This window comes from Fusarium mangiferae (assembly GCF_900044065.1).
Source record: "Fusarium mangiferae strain MRC7560 genome assembly, contig: FMAN_scaffold009, whole genome shotgun sequence".
In the NCBI taxonomy this organism is placed as follows: domain Eukaryota; kingdom Fungi; phylum Ascomycota; class Sordariomycetes; order Hypocreales; family Nectriaceae; genus Fusarium; species Fusarium mangiferae.
Genome location: NW_024573929.1, coordinates 1,670,228 through 1,689,844, shown reverse-complemented (window position 1 = coordinate 1,689,844; position 19,617 = coordinate 1,670,228). Strand labels below are relative to the sequence as shown.

Sequence of the window (19,617 nt, the reverse complement as noted above, 5' to 3'; positions counted from 1 at the left end):
GGTTTAGTGAGCGAGGTATTGTTTTGGGGGTTGATTGACGAGGCTGGGGAATAAAGAGTGAGGTGTTTCGAGGAGGAGGGAGCCGTTGATCCCGTTGCGACAGCTGCCATTCACCGTTTCTTCAGCCAATACTGCTTGGTATTTGTCAGACGAATTCCACTGTTCCCGCTGAGGTTACGTTGAGGCTCTGTAGAGGAGCAGCTGATCAGTGAACTAATGCATGTGATTGCGGGAAACTCCACAAATCGCATCCGCAATACCACTCGAGATCGGAGCCGTCGCATTCGTCTTCTGACAGGTAAAATAACCTGATCTGACGTAAAGAGGGGATTTCACAAGCTAAGGGAGATATTTCGGGTCGCCGGTGTTGGATCCGGATGTTCCGGATTTGTTCGGGATGACACAGCGACTGAGGGATATAAACACCTGTGTCACGGCATTATTACTCAGTGCTGCACTGATGTCTTGCCACGTGCTGTACAGTCTGTGAAAAGTAATAGAGTCCAGTTGAGTAATCGTGCCATTTCCTTCTGTGCCGTAAGCATAAGTGAGGCGGCAGTATGTTAGGAAGCAGATGCGGCATTAAGTTTCCAATTGCAGCAGCTCAATTGAAGACGCGGAATTAAGCATTCTAGATTATACTCCTGTAAGTAATTGCAAAGACTGAGATATTAGCTGGGCCTGCTCTAGTAGGTACGTAGGTTCAGTTCACGGCGACGAGCCGCATTGGCGCAACGAGCCTCCCAGTCTTGTCAGTACATGCGGCAATCTCTGAGAGTCAATTCCATCCTCCACCACTGATCTGATGTAGGCCAGATAATTGCGTCGAGCATAGGGTTCGCTTCCGAAGTTACGGTGAAGAAATGGAGGCACCTGGGCTGTGGGGCGTTTGCTGATAAACCCTGATGTGCATTTCATCTATATTAACTGAAGGGGAACGGCCCTCGCTGTAGATGTCATATACAATATTCGCTTTTGAAGTATTGATATAGCTCTAGGCCATTAAGAATGAAATCGATATATCAGTTACGAGGACCTTGATCATGACAGATGCTAGAAGATTTCCATGATCCGGTTGGCTCCAAACAGCCAGAACTTCGACTTCTCCACGTGAGGAAGTACCATCAGATTTCAGCTAGCCAAGTAAGCAGCTGTCTTCTAATGATATGTGACTCATTTCTATCATATGTTCAATTCCCATTTGGCGTACGCTACGAATTTATACCAGTGCCATTGAAGAACGACGATGCATCGTCAACGAAAGGATGTTTGTGCAGAAGGTATCTGGCATGATCCTTCAGATTTTCAACCAGCCCTTGGAGCGGGTATGATATCATGTAGATCTATGAATCGACTATGTCTATCACATGCGTCGTTGTCCGTAGATAGAGCCAACTAACCTTCCATCTCCGATGGGCCAAACTTGGGTTTTGGAGACCCCTTCCACCAAGGCTCCAAGCGCCTCTTATAGAAGAGGCCTATCCCGCTTAAGCACCTTCAGTACACCCGTAGCATGGACTGCAGTGTTTGATGTCTTGAATGCTGACAGAGCCAATGCTGCCGACGCCGGTGACCCATCAGTATCGATACTAATCTCAGTGGCCGACTTATCTAAGGATACCAGAGGGTAGTCTTGAATCAACTCCTCTTTAGACTCTTCGTTTTTCGATCAAAAATTAACCGTCACGATTGAGGAATTGACGGGACTCGTGGCACTTGTGGTCTTGCTGGTGCAGGCAATACTGCTTTCGACGTCCGTCGAGAGCTGACATTGTAGACTGAAGTCAGTTGAGCTCTATACACTCACAACTTGCCTGGGAGGTCGATGGCCAACAGTATAGAGAAACTATTCGCAGAGCACTATTTAACAATGGCCATGCAGATTTAGGACAGAACGAGGGTTAGATCCTTCAGACTCCATGTTATATACAAGTTATAAACATGCTTCGCAGGTATGTGAAAAGAATGGGACCTTGAAATGATTGTAAGTCTCGTGGTGAGCCTATTATTGTACGATCTGCGCTGAGTATTTAATAACTTGGCTGTTCATCATTGTCGCGCGTGGTCTAGCCTAGGATCGATAGCTCAATACAAGTGCAACTCTACAATTGACAAAGAGTCCGTGTTCATTGAAACAGTCGAATATATCTCTTGTTTCAATTTTCTCTCGTGACCCTCAGCCCTTGATATCATGCATTCTCGGTCCACGCCGATTGCAAGCCATGTGCTCCCCAGAGCTGCCCCCCCTCACTGTCAATCTCCAAGTATGGAAACTCACTTGAAAGCACCAACTTTCTTTCACGGCGAGTGAAGTTCTTCATCAAAGGCGTCCAGTATACCTGTCCGTCGGTGTTCCAAAGCCGCAAGATGCCGTCACAGCAGAATTCTAACAGCCGAGGGGACCGACCTTTCGGTGCCTCCTCGCTTGACCAAAAGACCTCATCATGCTTGTTAAGGACTTCGAATCTACCGTTGTTTCGGAAGAAAAACTTCACGCCATTCTCGAACTGTAGAAAGGCTGTCTCGGAGGGACTGACTTTCAGGGTGCCGCGCTGGAAGGTACAAGAGTAGTCTGGTAGACGGGTCAGTGATTGTACAGAGTTATGACCACTATTTGACTTACCAGATGCGTGGATACCTTTGGCCGGAGCGACATGGGTTGGGTTGACCTCCATGCTTTCCTTCTCCGAGACGCCATCTGTGGCCTCTTTGACTACCTCGGCTCTGGTGGCAAGTTGTTGTTGATCCACCAACATGCTCCCTGCGGTACCCATGGAAACGGCGCTCTGAATTCCCTTGAGTCTCGAGTACGCATAGAAAACAGCACCTTCCAGGCCATCATGCGTAATCTCCAGTGTTTCAGTTGACTGCGCGTCATAATCAAGTGAAAAGATACGTATAGGCATATCAGTGTACTTGTAGACGAACCACAGCTTGGTCGTGGTCCCTGGTGGTAAGCCCCTACGGCCATCGTTTTCCTCAAGCGTTTTGATGTCTTCCAAGGGGATAACCAGCCTATCTCCGTTTTCTCCGGGACTCACCCAATCCTGAAGCTTAGCAGCCACGTCGTACGGTCCACATATAGCGGCAAGAATCTGGAGCTCTTTGTAGTTGACGGTGGGTGCTGGAGTGTTGAGTGCTGGAGCGGTCTTGGCTGGCTGGCCGACGAGACTGGTCGGAGGATCATTCTTTACAGGGAGTAAGTCCGCCCAGACTTCAGGCGGAACCAGCATTCGCGTTTCCAGATCAGTGGAGCGCTCTGTTTCATCTCGGAATACAAGAGATCTGCCACTGATACTGCAAGAGTCAATATCAGAAGTACGAGGTGTATGAAGCTCGTCGACGCCCCTGCTCGACTCGCTCGAGGCGTAGTCCGCAACAGGAGACAGGAAAGGATTTTCTTGCACCATGGACCCTTCTTGTGGTATAGGTCGGGAAGATTCCGAAAGGGCTTCGTTGACGATGTCTTGCACAAGGCTGTCCTTTAGATTCGCGTCCAGAAGGTTGATGCTGGGCAGAAGCTCTGGGTGTCGTGTCAAGGTGTTCACCTAGTTCGTAAGGTGTTAGACAACTTAGTGGAGGCATCAAATCGAACTTACCACTTCTACAATCTTGTTTATCTCTTTATCCAGTGCACTGTGTGCAGCAAGGAGAGTGTTTAGTTCAACTGGAATAGCCCTAGGTTTGTCGACCTGACCTAGAAACCATGGGTCAGTTCGCTTAGGTATCATACCAGAATAGCTCAAGACATACAATACTTATCTCGTTGAGAGATGATATCCTGAACCTTTCTTGACAAGTGGTGGTACTGGATATAGTTATCAAAGAGTTTAGAGGTATATGACGCAACACTGTCATAATCGAGCGGCTTCAGGATCTGATGACTTGACCATTCGTTGAAGCTGCGATTTGCCTTGTACTTGGTAAGTATGGCCCTATTATTCATTAGTCTGGATCCAGTGCCATAATGCTTGATATTACCAAGTTTTCTGAGGATCTTGGGCGACAAGAGCAGGAAATTCGCCAGCTATTCTCAGTATAGACGCGACGTCTGTAACGCCTGTTACCTCTACGCCGTGGTTGACAGATGTGATCGCAACTTCTTTACAGACATTCCTCAAGTCCATGGCAGAGCCGATCAAGCCTTTTTTGACACTATGGAGGTTAGCTTGATGCACGATGATTTGTTAGATTCTTACGCTTCAATCATCTCATTCTTGTGTTCCAGGTCAGAGGCGATGAAGGAGATGATGTTCATGAACAATCCGCCTGTTATAAAGCCTACCGTAGTAAGTATGGAGCAGGAAAGTGAGTCTAGTTAACACATACCAGAGATATAGGAGTCTCCGAACGTCTCGTTGAATCTGGGTGAGCCAGCCTCTATGCCATCGATTGGAAGGAATCTTGCAGAGCCTTTTAGACTGGTGATTTCGCTCATCACCCGTACTGATACCATCAGACTAATATCAGCGTCGTCGATCTTAGTGTCGTTGAGTACATTCATGTGTCCGTGGACTTCCATCCTCCCAGTCGTCATGGTGGCAGCGGGTGAAATATCCATCATGTCGACGACCTCGGATAACCGTTCAAAGCGCTTGGACGAGGACGTGATTTTCGGTTGGAGTGTCTTCGTAGTTATCATGGTCTCATCCGTAGCCTCGACGGCGCCGTCGATACACATTGTCTGGGTGTACGAGTTGAACCCCATGCCCTGCGGATAGATGTCAACAAATGATCTCAAACATGGCTACGTATGACAAAATAGATGAGCCGTCCTCGTGGTAAGTGTCAAGAGCGGTCAATTCTAATAAGCCGTGAAAAAAACATACCAGACGCATGCTGTCATTGTAGGGTGCAAGCAGGAGCGGCATGGCGACCTCGGGAAGTGGGATCTGCGGTAGAGATATCGCAAATACTGGAAATGTTAGAAAATGCAGTAACAGGATCGCGGTCCTTTTTTTGAGTCATGGCAGGGCTGACACACGCTCTGCCCTATTGCCGGCATGCTTTGTGGACGAAACTCAATAAACCAGAATGAAAGTTAGATTTTGGCGTTTCACAAAGAAAGGTTTAGTCTTTTGTTAAATGGCTGTTCGGTATTTAAAGTTAAGAGATCTCATGGTGAATGACAGTTTAAATGTCGGATGACTTTTCACTTATGGATCTCCTGTCCTACTTTTCTCCTATCCTCCTATCCTACATTCTTCCAAAGTCACGTGACCTCATTTTTTAATCCTCAGACAGTATTAATGAAACGTCAGACAATGCACTGAAAAGTCATTGGCGGGAAAGGAAAACAAGTGACACCTGCTCTTGCTGACAGCAAAGCAGAAAAGTCTTTACGTTGTGGTCAAGATTCTTGATCACATGATGCGTGGCGAGTCATGTTTTGCAATCCCTGTGTGAATCCCTGGATGTCCAATCTCCTGGCCCCACAAGCTTAAATCGACCTCGCTGGGAAATTGGGGCTTGGCTACCCTATACCGGTCGCACAACAGAATGACAAATTTCGCAATTCATCACAGTCATGCGTTGACACCATACAGCAATGCCCGTCATCAGAGCAGATATTTGAGAGTCTGTATTAAACTAGCTCTCTTGGGATAGCATTGTTGCAAGGTGCAATATGCTTACCCTATAGCTTCCTCTCACAAGACCTGAACTCGAAAAGAGAGAAACCTCAATGCCGACTACCCAACTTACGAGGTCTCGTGATACATCGGCATGGAGTCCAGGAATGCCATATGCGAGCCCTGCTGTTGAAATGTTCATTTGCTGAAATTTTCTTTTTTTAACTTCCTTACCCTACAGAGGTACTGACATGCTTTCACGAGGAGGATCAGATGTTAAAGACAGGAAAAAGCCTTCATTGAGCTCCAACTTGGGCAACAACTCATGCTACAAACTGCATTTAATCGTGCGATGTCTTGGAAGACCTTATCAAGTTGAGTATAGGCTCGGCGTGGTAAGTATAGGCTGACACAGCCTTTCACCCAGCAATAATGCAAGCCCATGTTCACTCTCCAGCGCATCTAATGTGCATTTGGACAGCTCACGACTTGTCATTCTCTCCTGAAAACCTTATATGATATAGCTTTGCCTTAGTGACCATTCGATACTTGCCTACCCTGAGCATTGCTAGCCAACGGAGCGGGCGCGTAGTCAATTTGTCCAAGTATTTGCTAATGATCTCGACGGGCGCACCATTAAGAACTTGGATATCTGACGTGTTTGTAAGCCTTGCTTGGGATTGCGTATCGATGGGCTGTCTTCAGACTCATCAAGAATATTTAGCCCAATTACGTCTATTGAATGAAGCCCCAACGATTCTTGATCCGATCAAAAATGCCAAGTCATCCTCACAGTATCTGTCTCGTTCATCTCTTTCCCTACTCATCTGCTGGCTCAACAAACACTGGCCCAAATTTCTGAACGCAAACCTTGCGCTCGACGTTTGGCCACATTTCCAGGTACACACCAACACACTTCAACACCCCATCGGGCACCTCTCTCACCATTGAGGCCTCAATCTGCAATCGGAGCACTTGGTAGAAATTCGAATCATCGACCTTCACTCCGCTGAAGTCCATCATCATCCTTCGATTATCTCCCAACATGAACTTTGGCCGTTAGCTATGTTACTCGGGAAGCTGTAGAGAGAACTCACAGATACAATATCAACGCCACCGTCGACAGTTGTTGCCGAAACGCTGGATGATGCGTCTGTGACCTTTTCGTGTGATTTGACCTTCAAAATCGCTTTGGTTCCCTCGGTATACCCACCGCGTTTGACCTGGTTGTCCCTGTATGTAAACTCCAGACCGCAGAGTCGCTTGTTCTTCGGATTGAAGAACGCGGCGATCTGAGACACGCTCGTCCAGCCTCCCTTGCCATCCTCTATCTCCCAGAAGAGCTTGTCACTATTTGTACATACTTCCTCACGTACATGCGATGCGCTCGAAAGGCAGTTCTTGGCCAACGGTGTAGGTTTCGCTTTAACGTCGATAGCGTCGCGATCATGGGAAGTAAACCAAACAAACATGTCCTGAAACAGAGTTAGCCTTTATTCCTTTAAATTTGGGTGACTTACCAATCTCTCGAAGCGATTCTCTGCATAACATGTTTCGTGCATATTGCGTTGTGGCCCAGGATGCACCTCGACAGCATCCGGTTCAGCACCAGACTTTTCGATCCTGATTCCGCTGTACCTTGAATTTCTACCATGATGGCACGCGCAATTCTGCACTTCGTTCCAGAAGGTTAAGCCCGTGATTCTTTCACCTCGATAAACGTCAAGATGACCAATTTCTTTAAACCACTGACCAGCATACACAGGTGGCCTTTCGTCCCAGAACTCGAAGTAGAGGCCTGATACATGATCTAGACGTCGGGTGCGTCCCTTTCTTCCGCATGAGATCCCCACGCGCTTGACGCCGTCAAGACGAACAAACCTTGTGCCTCCTAGGAGGCCTTTGTAGTAATTGGGCGCAGCTCGCGGCGACTTGAGCGGGACAACGTCTAGATGGTCAAGATGTACAAGTCCCATGGATTCTAGTGTCGCAGACAATGGAGCCATCTTGCGGGGTGCCAGTCAGTATCTCAAAGATCTAGATAACAAGAATACGTGACAGAACTTACACGCATATGCCCCAGGAATCCTGTTATAGTCTCTCCATGGGGCGAAACCAGCATATTACTTCTTTGTGAGCTTTCGGCATCTTTCATAGCCCCATCAGTCTCCCACCGCCCAAAATTCGTATATATCTGTATTTCACACCGTTTATCAGCTGGAATCGTCTTTTGGAATGATTGGTGCGACGTACCGTGATGGAGTGGAGGAAGAAAGTAATGCCAACAATCCTCTCCCCAGCCGGTCCACCGATAGCAACAGACGCTTCAAGGGCCGTATCTCGACATCGATAATCAGTTACGAATTCACGGAAGCCGAACTCTCTTTCTGTTCCGTCATTGTAGTAGAAGCCCAAGCCTCTAACATTGTGATTTATGTCATCGTGGAATATGGCGATTCTAGTGAGGAGTGGGAGCAGTGAACCGCTTGGGCCGCCGAAGTCCATGTTCATAATGAAAGTAGGTTGCGATGCTGCTACATCGATGGTGCGAGGCAATATAGTAACCACGTCAGGTTGAGGCGGTGCAGGGTGCCATACATGCTGTCCTGAACTGTCGATAGCAGTAGCGTCGCCTATCTTCTCTACCAGCTGGACAGAAACGACTTTGCAAGCCTACACTCGTTAGTTACTCCCTGTAAAGTGTGGATCAAGACGTACATCGAGGCCAAGCAGCAGACCGCTTATGTATCGGCCATTTTGCGGCTTTAGGATTTTGATGCCAACATAATCGTCAAGTATGCTGACTTTGCCCACGACCTTCCAATCTACTCCACCGAGCTCATCCTTGATCCGAAAAGCAAGCCCAACTATACCACCAAAGGTGGTCGCGACCTTCAAAGCGATGACCTGATCAGTTTCATCGACGAAAAAGGTCGTTTCTTTGTTACTATTAATCAGGCCAATGCGGAACTTCTCCTTTCCGTCTCGCCTCTGTACCCGAAAGCCTAATATATACTGCCTCCCATCGATATACCCTCTGGTAACCGAGATCCATGCACCGCCTCGCAGGTTCAGGTATCGCGAACCTGTAACCTGAATGCCCCCGGAAGGATTTGTGCCCGGAACGCCTTCAAACCCTTGTATCTTATGGGTCAATTCATATCCTGATGAAGCTATATCTTCTCTCAATTGAGCTGTATCCTCCAGGCATGGACGCTGTCGAAGCATGGCGATTATGTAGGGCGTGATCTTCTCAAGACCATTCCAGATCCGAAGCCGATTTCGCATGTGTCCCGTTGCAGAGCTGTCTTTAAGGGAATACTTGAGGTTGAAGTACAGATCTCGCCATGTTTCAGTGCTGTCGTGTTCTAGTGGAAAGAAGTTCATTTCGTGATCACGGGTAAAGCGACTTGCCCAGAAGGCTTGAGGAATATCGCCCGGCTTGCTGAGGTTCGCAATAGTCGTTGATGCCAGTCGGAGGTTGCAAAAAGACACGGTATTTAGCAAATTGATGACACAATAGTTCAGCTCGGTAGAAAGGCTGGAGAAGACGTCCGACGATGCTTGCGTACCGTAAGTGCCTCCATCAACAAAGCGATGCCAATTTGGATGGGTGACGGCTATACTTGGATCGGCTTTCAAGAAATCCCAGTAGCCAGGGTAGCCTGCAAACGTGGCAAGAAACACCGCCGGTTCATTCTGAGGGCGAAGATACGATATCCAACCATCGCTGTTTCTAGGCATACTCTGTATGAAGTCAAACAACGCCTGCAGGATCTGCTCAGTGTCATAGCGTCGCTCTGAGTTCAAGAACATCTGGTCGCGGTAGATGGGCCAACATGCTTGGTGGATGAAGAATCCTTCACTCGGCGGGATGATTGGGTGCGGTTCCAAAGACCCATCTTCATAATATCCGAGAGGCACGAGCGAGAAGTGAGACTTGTCTTCTTCATGCTGGTCTTCCTCACGCTGGTCTTCCTCACGCTGGACTGGAGGATGTCAGTATGGCTTCAGCTACCGGTAAAGTTCTGTTATATTACCAGCGAAGATCTTGCGCCACCAAACCCGTTGTTGTTGTTGTTGGTCTGGTTGGTGGTGGCAGGGGATGGCAATCCCACACAGAGCGCATCTAAGAGGCATTGTCACCTGTGATAGATTCGATACGTCTTTACTTGTCTATGATAAAACGCAGTGTTGTCGATGAAATTTGGATGTTCGGATTAATTGGAGCCGACGATAAACTTTGTTCACGAGATTGCAAGGTCAGACGGCCATCAGTCATCCCGCAGATGGATCCGGCATCTTATACCCCCTCAAGGAGCCACAAAGACCATTTTCTCCACAATGTTCCTACAGCAATTGCTCAAGCGAAATGTATGAATCATTGGGCATACAAATGTCTTCGCCGCTGAGATCTGTGGCTGGAAACATGACACGTACTACTGACAAGTCTTTCGCATGCTCTCATTGACCTCTCTAAAACAAGCTTCAGAATTGACATTGTGGCTTATCAGGAACGCTGGCTGTGAATAGCTGTCTGATTACTGTGAATAGCCATCGAATTATAATAGCGAATTATTTCATCTCTCCCTAAGCCTTGTCTATCAACCCTACACGTGTTCACTACTGAGTGATCAAGCTTCCTTTGCCTTAGCCCTCAAAGCCTCCCATTCATGCTCCAGCATCCCATAGTCAATCATATCCCACCATCTTCTATCAAACCAAAGCGCCTCCCTACTCCTCCCCTCCTCCACAAACCCCAGCTTCTTATACAAATGCTGCCCCCGCTCATTGAACCCGAATGTACCAATCCCAACACGATGATAGCCCCCAAACCTAAACGCCCAGTCCAGTGCCCAATTAATACTCTCCCCGCCATAGCCCTTATTCCTAAACGCCTCCGCGATGACGATACCAATATGCGTACCCCGATGCTGCTCCCGGTTCTTGGGGTTGCCGCCCCAGCCGATGCATATGAAACCAATGGGGACTGGTTCTTCGCTTTCAATGTTTTGCTTTTTGGCTTCGGAGGGTGAAAGACATAGGACTACAGCCAGAGTGGACTTTTGAAACTCTGTTAGGAAGTCTTCGACGCCTTTTTTGCTCTTGGGACGAAGAATAGAAGGGTCTGCGAGGGCTTTTGCGACAGGGTCATTCTCGATATGCTTGAAGAAGAATTCCTTGTCTTTGTCGTTGTCTTCTGGGGAGCGGTAGATCAGGCGCTCCGATTGGAACGCCTTGGTCACGCTTGAGATGTCCATGATGGCGGTGAAATGAATAAATTGAGTAGGTAGTGGCTGTCCTCATGGTTTATGTAGTCGTAGATAGTCGTTTATCGCATCGGGAATACGGCACGTATCTAAGCGCAGGGTAAGCAATGCATAGCCGCCTCCACTTTCACCTTCCTATTTGGTGATGGCTCGTGAGTCACGACCCAAATTCGCGATAGCAAAAGGTGATCAATTCTCGACGCGGATTAATTGTGCCTGAGTCATGGAATTGACTCACTTTGAAAGACAAAAGAACTTCATGTCTAATTGCTATTCCTCGGGATATACGGCATTGCTTGTAGGAGAGATTGTCATTTGCAAATATGGGGCTTCTGTAACAACCCCGCATACCCTGTTTCGTTCGGATCATCTCATGGCTACGCTAATCTCATGTTGGTGACTGGCTTGACATTCATCCTGGTCAATCTTCATACAGTCTAGAAGTAGAATATTGCATAAACTAATTGACCTATCACCTCGGCGATGATCTATCTACTTGCTTATCGTGTGCCGCGCTTTGTCCTCAATGGCACCTTGATCTTACGTGAGCTAGGTCGTAGTCAGCCTGCAGCATGACCATCCCCATCATGAGGCTACGACGTATGTCGCACGATCAGACACCACTCAAGTCCAAGTGAGATTCAAATACAACATGTCAAATACTATTCGCAGATAGCGTGCTAAGTAATGATATGCTAACTCAAGACTAACTCATCAGCGAACCTACTGAACCTGTAAAACAACAAAATACGCATAAACACCAGCCCCAATCCTCTGGTGCTCCCTCTTCCTCCCCACAATCTTCACCCTCCCATCCTCAGCTAATCCATTGACCTTATCCTCATACCCCTTCACCTGCCAAACCGACTCCCGAATCGTCGAAACAATAACGCCCCCAGCCTTGGTAACTCTCACAAACTCATCAAAAGCCTCAGGTCCAACATGACCCTCCGTCATAGTCCCAACACAAATAACCGCATCATAACTCTGTGAAGGAACATCGAGCTTTTCAGCCAAATTCGCGACATTGAGTGATTTGTACACGCCTGTTTTGTCGGCGACTTCGAGCATGCCCGGACTTAGGTCGATGCCGTGAATGTTTGACGCGCCAAGTTTGGTGAGCGCTTCGCCGACGAGACCTGTTCCGCAGCCGGCGTCGAGAATTTTGGCAGAGGAGATTTTGGTCCCGAGATGGGTGACTAGATCTTGAGATGCGAGTTGGGGAGCGACGTATTCTTCTTTCTCGACGTCTTGGTTGTAGGTGTTTGCCCATTCATTGTATGTACTTAGCGTCTCTGAGAGGCTTGTCGCTTTAAGTGAGCGCTCGAGCCGAGACATGTTTATCAATTGAGAAATACGTGGTAACCGATGGCTTTTACTGGATGTGTCAATTGAACTCGTGGTAGAAAGCGATTTGGGTGAGGCATGAGGGTGAGGGGAATACATCTTGCGTGCAGCCAATGACGTAGTGGTCTGATCTGACAAAGATGACATCGGGAATCGAAAGATGAGCATTACAACAAACTAATTTCTCACAGCCAGACTCATCAATTCTGCAAGTGATTTAATGATTATTTTTATTTTTATTCGAGCCATGACTATCGCGCGCAAGGGATATTACCAAAAACCGTCAATCCTCATCACTCGCCCGCCAAAACCTGCCTAACCTAAATACACTCAAAATCCGGTATCAACAGCCCCGAGCGATGCAACCCAAACCTCGGCGAAATCTTGGCCAGCTCAGCAACAAACCCAGGCACCCCGCCCGGAATCTCCATGTTATACCATAACTTCGGATCGTCCATCGCCAGCGCAGCCTCGTGCATCTGCACGATCTCCTTACTATCCCAAATACCCTCGCGTCTATTTAACCTCCGCAGCAGATCTAGCGCCCTTTCCCGGTGAGGCCCCTCGGTGCACGACCATACCACCACCGAGAGACCAGAGACCAAGTCGCCGTCGAGGGAGTAGCTCGGTTGGCCCGGTGTTATCAGCCGCTGGGCGAGGATCTCGGCGGCGTTGAGGAATGCCTCGGCAGTGTCGGGGGTTGGTTCGGAGAGGTCTTCGGGACCGCAGGACATACCCATTCGCCAGAAGGTTTGCTGCATGTTGAGGTATGTGAGTTGCGGGGACGCTAGGTCTTGGTACTCCCACGTCGCGATGTGTTTCTTCGTAAGTTCGAATCGCGAGTTCCAGACTTCGAACTTGGCGTCCATCTCGGCCCATTTCGCCTCGAGTTCCTCCTTCTGGGGCGCGTCGAGGGTAAACATGTCGATTTGGCCGTCGTCGTTCATCGAGCATGAATATGGCGTCTGCGCGATAATGTCGACGGTCTCGACGTCGAGTCTGCGCAGGTAGCTCGCTGCTTCATCGAGGTCCTGGAATGGTTGATCCGAGGTATCGCCGCACTGCAAGACATCAAGACAGCCAGAGTGGATGTCCGGGATGATGGTGTCCTCCATAAACATAGAAGCCTCGACGCCAAGGTTCGCAAACACCTCTGTAAGTTTCCTCGTCATCTTCTGATCTTTCGCACTTTTGATTAGAAGAGGCGACGAGAGTAGTTTCGTTCCGGCGCGGATATGTCGGATCGACTCTGCGTATCGACCAGTGATACCCTCAAACGCAACGAATAACAAACAGCATACCAGAGTACACTGCAGGTCGAAGGCAGATTCCATCGACATGTGGGGTATTATACGCTGGATGGACTTGTTGTACTGCTGCATAGCCAAGCTTTTCAGCTGCTGCAGCGGAGAGCACGTCTCTTGGCCCGCCATGTAGAATCTATGCGCAGCACCAACAGCGATGATGGCATGCCTGATAGGTTCGCACGAATGCGCAAGAGGGAGGACATAGTTGATGTAGAAGTTTGATGAGCCCGGGGAGCAGGTGAGTTGGGTAGAGGTCCAGTGGTGAAAGTGATGAAAATAGCAGTTCTCAATGGACGTCTCGGCTATACGAGGGTTGAGAGACGAGACGGTATATCCAGCGACGGGCAGTGAAGCGCGCTGCTGGATCTGGTTCTTGTTAGGCGTGGCGTAGCCGTCGCATTTAACACGGCCATCGCGACAGCGGCGACACGTCGGCTTCTCCTCATCACACTTCAAATGCCTGACTCTACAATAACACGGTGATTAGAAGCGATTAAACACCCAATCAAAACAGAAATACGTACTTGCTACATGTATATTAGTCTCTGATTCGTTAATTAAGCATACGGCACAGGGCGACATACCAGGTTAAGCAGCCAGTGCGAACTTTTGGTCTGGAGGCGCGCTGCCATTTGACCTTCTTGGGCAGGATTACGAGCTGGTTCGTCGAGGTAGTCATGATTTGTTCCTTTTCCTTGGTTTGTTACGAGAAAGCTTGGGTCAAAAAACAAAGCAAAGGCAGGGAAAGCGAGAGAATTTTGATGCCGTTGGATGGTGCCCTTCGTACGGGGAAATATCAACATGTCGCAGTCTCCACCGCCAAGAGGCGCAGCTCAACGCTAGCAGGGTTCTGATCCCTGTTTTTACGACGCAGCCAATCACGTCCAAAAGCTCGGCTGAAACGTGGGCCTCAAAGCATCTGGAACTGTCTGTGTCATACGGGGAGAAGTCAGTCTTGATAGAAACTGCGTAAGCCTCAGATCAACTCTCGCTGCGAGAATCATACATATCTGGCAGTGCCTCCCAATTCACCTGAAACGGAGCATCTTGGCATGCACGTTTCCGGCTCTTGAGTGCCGATAAGGCTGAATTAGAGAGGCAGAGATCGAGATGAATTACGCGGCTCCCAGGGGCTTTGCAGGTTCGAGAACATCCCAATTGTAATTTGATGCTGGAATCACGCTGTATTATGAGGTCTTGCTTCACGGCGAGCCTGTTTGGGAAACACATCCGTGATGAGGATGATATGTGACTAGCGGGACTATTGTAAAACATCATGACACTGCAGTGATTGACGAAACAGTCGTCGAGGTCGTTTAAGGGCTGATACTGCCAAGAATCAAGGGAGTATCATGATCTGCTCCCTAGTTCCGCACTTTCGGAACCACTCCGGAACCCGGAACGCCTGGCTCGGAATGGCTGCAACGCTGCATTCCCCGTACTTAAAGCTCTCAAAACTATCTGGGACAGTTATTCTCATCAACCTGATGGTGTTTAAGCGTATGTAAAAGCCTATAGACAACCATAAACGCTATCTCGTATAAGATATCTACGGCGCTTTTTGAGTTTGGTCGCTAGACCAAGCCCAGGATAGCTTTGAGAAACAAAGACATTCAGGTGTTTTGTTTCGTGGCGGAGCACGTGCGCTCCGCGGACTACAGCTCGCGGGGATGCAGAGCGGCTGTAGAACGTTAATATCGCCAGAGTGAAATGAGCCAATTGAAAAGAGCTCATCGCGGAGTATCACTCGTTACTCTGTTTAGGAGGCTGTTAATTAGCCTGAATTTGTGAACAGCAGCTTACGTCGCCCTTGTTAGGGGGTCCAGGGTGATTCAACACTCACCGGAGCAAACCCCTCAAAAGACAGCAAGGGAACTTATTCCTCGAATGCCGAATAACAGCTTCATACAGAAAAGGAGATCTTCAGGATAACTCGGCCTTGGCAATAGCATCTTTTGCCTTTGGTCGACCAGCTCTCTAGCCTTGTATCATCTTGGCATTACAACCCACCACAGTGATGAAGAACCAAAGTCCCAATCACATGTATCACCACGTAAGTAGCCCTATCATACTGTGTTATAAGCTTCGTCCTGGCCTCGCTAATCGTGAATCCCATGAGCCGCTTTTCCGGGAGACGGGGCAGTACACAGCCTCGACTCCACTAAAATGGGTTTTCGGGAATGCCGAACGCAATGCGCCTCAACACCAAGGAGTCATATCCGGAGGCCGAGAAATCCGTGCATCGCGGATAATTGAGACTTCGGGGATATTAGATAACAATGGATCTTTGGTCAATCAGCAAATCATTTTCGATGTCTGAAGCGAGATGTTACGTTGTATCTCCAATGTATCATCGCGAGGGCGTCTCATTGCAAAGTTTCGCGGGCGGTGAGGGTCACTAGATATCATGAATACCAGTAATTTGACCCCAAATCCATGAGACTGCCGGCCTTGTACTCATATCATGTCAACATGGCTCCAGTCCCAGCCTTGAGTTCTTCCCTTGATCTGAAGATCATTCCTCTATTTGAAGATCGTGACTGAAGGATCTAAAAGCATTACGTAGAGACTATCACTTTGACATGGCCGGGAAGACGGAGTGCTTCGGAGTGTTTATATGTATTCATTCTCATTATTCATCTCCGCTGAAAACAGAACTTGCAGTCATTTGGAAGGCCAGGGCATCTTGAGCGCATGGATACTTTAAACGGTCCATGATCAGAAATGCGCAAATACATGCTAATTAGTGCATGACGTGCAGTGCCCACTCTCTAATCTTAAAATCCTTTCAATCAATAGAGACTTCTTATTCTTTGTCCCATCATTCGTATGTCATGCTCAATTCTGGACATGCAAATACCGCGGCTTTGCTAGCTCTGTATATGTCGGTGAGGCCATAGCGTGTCCAACGGCACCCAAAAGCTGGTACGAAACACCAAATAGTGTTTATGCTATTTACTTTGAATTAATTGAACTATAATGAGAAAGCTGAAATCTGTCTCTTGAAACGCGCGCCTCGGTGGTTTCGTGATACAGATCTCGGCCGTCCGTCTTTCGGAAAAGCTTGATTCGTTGGTCCGTGCCGCGGAATCCCGATGCCTGATCTTCGCAACCGTGACCAACGAGACATGACATCATCTTCTCACCGCTATCATCATGACTTCCGATAACTATCCAGTCTACAAAGTCAAATCGCATATGGCCTTTCCAGATCCGCACATGCCGCCTGGTCGCTTCCATCACGCCATATTCGTTGTAACCAGCAAAGACGGCTCTGGCACGCTATACCATGTCACCGGCGACGTCACTTCAGCAAACGGGATGAGCTACGAGAGTAGAGAGTGGCCCGATCCTGCGCAGATGGAAGGCTTTCATTGTAAAGAGTTGCTGGGCTATACCTCCTCCGACGTGCATCCGGAACGGTGGAATGCACTTCTTGCTTCGCTGCCGACGCCGCCGCAGCAAAAGGCTTCGAATCCGAGCAAGCAAGGTCGCGTTGAGCCTTTCAAGGACAAAATTGGGGACTATGAATATCTTTTTTATACTGATGGGGAAGAGCGCAAGCCGCTTTGGAAATGTACGGAATTGGTTGAATGGTACGCTATTCCTGCTCTTCATGAACATCGCCTTCTACAGAGTAGTGATCAGTGACCAGATCTCCGTATTCAACAGTTCGAGGTTTCTAAATATCTAGTTCCACTCTCGCGTATTACGATCTCGTCTGCTTTGCATACAGCAATGAATGCAGCAACACGCCACTTTCCATGAGGAACAACAGATGCTCATAGCGACAATACCATTGTAGCGAACAGTCCAGCGCATATAGTAGCCAAAGAAAGCTTCACGCCTTTCAGACCTCCATTTGACTCCGCAGGTGCATCAGCCCCGGCCGTAGAACTACCTGTCTCTTTGGAAACGGACTCCGTACCCTCAGCCGTAGTAGTACCCGGATACTCACTCTTCAGCTTTTCCAACCCAGCAGTAAGCGTGACCCTCCCATACTCAAACGTCGGTCCATAAATCTCTCTCAAATCCGACTCTCCCCTGTACGTCTTCGGTCCAATCGTCGAGGGGCCGTTGGCCGGTCTATTGATCATAGTGCAGTCTTGCGCAACAGATCTACTCATCTCACAGTGAAGCGAGTAAAACCACTTTGTACCGCCTTGTGGCTCCGTGATGACTACGTCCATAGCTCCTGTAGGGTCTACGCTTGATGCGAGTGTTTTCTCGGCCCAAGGACCTAACGTGATCGTTTGACCGTTTCGTTCACAGCTTTCCGCGTCGGGTGGACAGTTGAGAAGATATGTTGTCGCTGTGGCGTCTGCACCCAGGATTTTTCCATGGAGAGTCATGGCGTCTGAGGGGACGAGAAGGAGGTCTTTAACTGATGTTGACATTCTGGCATTGAGGTGTTGAAGGATGGCGATGGTTGAAGAGCTCGCAGTCAGGCTTTTGGTTGAAATTGAAGAGACTGTCTTTTATGTAGATTGTGTAATTATTGAGACGATAAAGTTCTATGAGCGGTGAGGATGAGGATGAGGATGTCAGCAAAGTGAAACAACGCGTCTTTTCACGCGACCAAGTCCGTGTCGCATCCTTAATTTATAGAGTGGATCACGCAACACAGAATCTCCAAGCAATAATATTAAAGTCAATGCGATTTACAAGATGAGAAATTGAAGGACAAAGAGACTAAACATATAGACACTGCGATCGAAGACATCTCCAAGTACGCGGTCTACATCGCGATGAGACATGCTCTCGTGGCTCGTGGATACTCAACCCCCTGCCATCCCCGCCAAGGATTTCCGAAAATGGACCAGCCAATTCTCGCTCCTACACCATCGCATCATGATGTCAGTCCTTTTTGTACTTATTTACATATTAAAAGGTTCTTTCGCACTCCAATCTACGAGATAATGGACTAATTTTGGTCTCCAGGGAATGTCCTCCGCCGGTGCTTGTCAAAAAGGCTCAATGCAGATGATGTCGCGTTCCTCGAGTTATTTTCTCGCATTCTCATTGGCCGCGACAATTGCCCAGGTCCGTCAAACCAACTCTTCACGCTGGCATTCTCTAACTCAATCGCAGATGAGATCTCAAGAGCGCTAGAAAAAGGTATCGAACTCGAATGGGAGGATGTCTACGATTTTGTGAATCCTTTCGGCGACAAAAGAGGTCGGGCTTTTAATAGTCTTTGGAAATTCGACCTCGATAAGGATGTTCTCTTTCTCACGAAGCAGGATCGGCTTTGCTCTGCACCTCTGCGCCTGGCAAGAGAGAGAATATTTACTTTGGACGACTTTGAGATACTGAAATCCCAAACTGAAACAATCGCAGAGGAGGGACTTGTACCACGACTGTACTGGGACCTTCAACCCAAAGTTGATGATCGAATAAAGGCATTTCTTGGCCGGATTCTCCGCGACTTTGGCCATACGTGGCGCCACGTTCTACGAGCAGAAATGAACAAAACCACTTTTACGAAGCTGGCATACGCTATTATCTGGATTCTAAATCTGGACTTCACCATAGTGGAACGTATGGGATTCGAGCACGTTGGTGGCCGCGGCGGGCCATATGTTGGAGTGGCAGACTTGCCACGATGGGATGCTCCAGATGAAACGATCGTGCGAGTTGGTACACGTTGGGTTGTTCTGGCAAGAATTATTCCCGATGGAATAAAGATGATATGAGAGCATGTTGAAACCCGTGCGACGATGACTGGTACTGCGACGTACACAATATTGACTCTCAGACAAATAACCTGCTGCAAGGTTTACGATGGCGAACTGGTATACACACGACCCGAGCCAATATTCAGCGACACTCCCCCCTCTTATTCCGCTATCGATCTGCTTCTCTGGGCATCAGACTTTCATCAAGCAGAACCTCAGCCTCGTCGGCTCAATTACCTTCCCATTGAGATCCAGGACAGGATCCTTCGTCAGGCTTCAATGAGCAGTGTTGCAGCAGCGAAATTGAGTGTCGAGCTTGCTCTAGGGTCGCCATTTTCGTGGGCTGAACAAGGCAGGAAGATCAAACGGTACTAAGACATCGAACAGAGGTATCACCAGTCGAATCTCAACTCTAATTTAATGGGCTGATGAGCGGCTTGTCATA

General features: G+C 48.4%; 8 protein-coding genes across 8 annotated transcripts; 2 read left to right on the top strand and 6 right to left on the bottom strand.

The window, feature by feature from the left end:
* Positions 1-2,298: 2,298 nt before the first annotated feature.
* Positions 2,299-4,871, bottom strand: FMAN_08514 (uncharacterized protein; the record flags this gene model as incomplete). The annotated part of the gene is made up of 9 exons (XM_041835184.1): positions 2,299-2,339; positions 2,408-2,572; positions 2,624-3,548; positions 3,600-3,697; positions 3,754-3,935; positions 3,982-4,155; positions 4,200-4,281; positions 4,330-4,711; positions 4,830-4,871. The coding sequence occupies 9 exons, from the start codon at positions 4,869-4,871 to the stop codon at positions 2,299-2,301; spliced, it is 2,091 nt and encodes a 696-aa protein (XP_041685373.1).
* A 1,518-nt stretch (positions 4,872-6,389) lies between these two features.
* Positions 6,390-9,710, bottom strand: FMAN_08515 (uncharacterized protein; the record flags this gene model as incomplete). Its single annotated transcript, XM_041835183.1, has 7 exons — positions 6,390-6,620; positions 6,668-7,045; positions 7,091-7,576; positions 7,639-7,764; positions 7,824-8,243; positions 8,289-9,559; positions 9,611-9,710. 7 exons carry the CDS (start codon positions 9,708-9,710, stop codon positions 6,390-6,392), a joined length of 3,012 nt encoding a protein of 1,003 aa, XP_041685372.1.
* Positions 9,711-10,204: 494 nt separating this feature from the next.
* On the bottom strand, positions 10,205-10,831 carry FMAN_08516 (uncharacterized protein; the record flags this gene model as incomplete). The annotated part of the gene is made up of 1 exon (XM_041835182.1): positions 10,205-10,831. One exon carries the CDS (start codon positions 10,829-10,831, stop codon positions 10,205-10,207), a length of 627 nt encoding a protein of 208 aa, XP_041685371.1.
* Positions 10,832-11,563: 732 nt separating this feature from the next.
* FMAN_08517 (uncharacterized protein) lies at positions 11,564-12,178 on the bottom strand (the record flags this gene model as incomplete). The annotated part of the gene is made up of 1 exon (XM_041835181.1): positions 11,564-12,178. The coding sequence occupies one exon, from the start codon at positions 12,176-12,178 to the stop codon at positions 11,564-11,566; it is 615 nt and encodes a 204-aa protein (XP_041685370.1).
* A 329-nt stretch (positions 12,179-12,507) lies between these two features.
* FMAN_08518 (uncharacterized protein) lies at positions 12,508-14,173 on the bottom strand (the record flags this gene model as incomplete). Its single annotated transcript, XM_041835180.1, has 3 exons — positions 12,508-13,954; positions 14,007-14,021; positions 14,079-14,173. 3 exons carry the CDS (start codon positions 14,171-14,173, stop codon positions 12,508-12,510), a joined length of 1,557 nt encoding a protein of 518 aa, XP_041685369.1.
* A 2,477-nt stretch (positions 14,174-16,650) lies between these two features.
* On the top strand, positions 16,651-17,145 carry FMAN_08519 (uncharacterized protein; the record flags this gene model as incomplete). Its single annotated transcript, XM_041835179.1, has 1 exon — positions 16,651-17,145. The coding sequence occupies one exon, from the start codon at positions 16,651-16,653 to the stop codon at positions 17,143-17,145; it is 495 nt and encodes a 164-aa protein (XP_041685368.1).
* Positions 17,146-17,276: 131 nt separating this feature from the next.
* Positions 17,277-17,891, bottom strand: FMAN_08520 (uncharacterized protein; the record flags this gene model as incomplete). The annotated part of the gene is made up of 1 exon (XM_041835178.1): positions 17,277-17,891. One exon carries the CDS (start codon positions 17,889-17,891, stop codon positions 17,277-17,279), a length of 615 nt encoding a protein of 204 aa, XP_041685367.1.
* A 417-nt stretch (positions 17,892-18,308) lies between these two features.
* On the top strand, positions 18,309-19,547 carry FMAN_08521 (uncharacterized protein; the record flags this gene model as incomplete). The annotated part of the gene is made up of 4 exons (XM_041835177.1): positions 18,309-18,363; positions 18,436-18,537; positions 18,586-19,134; positions 19,192-19,547. The coding sequence occupies 4 exons, from the start codon at positions 18,309-18,311 to the stop codon at positions 19,545-19,547; spliced, it is 1,062 nt and encodes a 353-aa protein (XP_041685366.1).
* Positions 19,548-19,617: the final 70 nt, after the last annotated feature.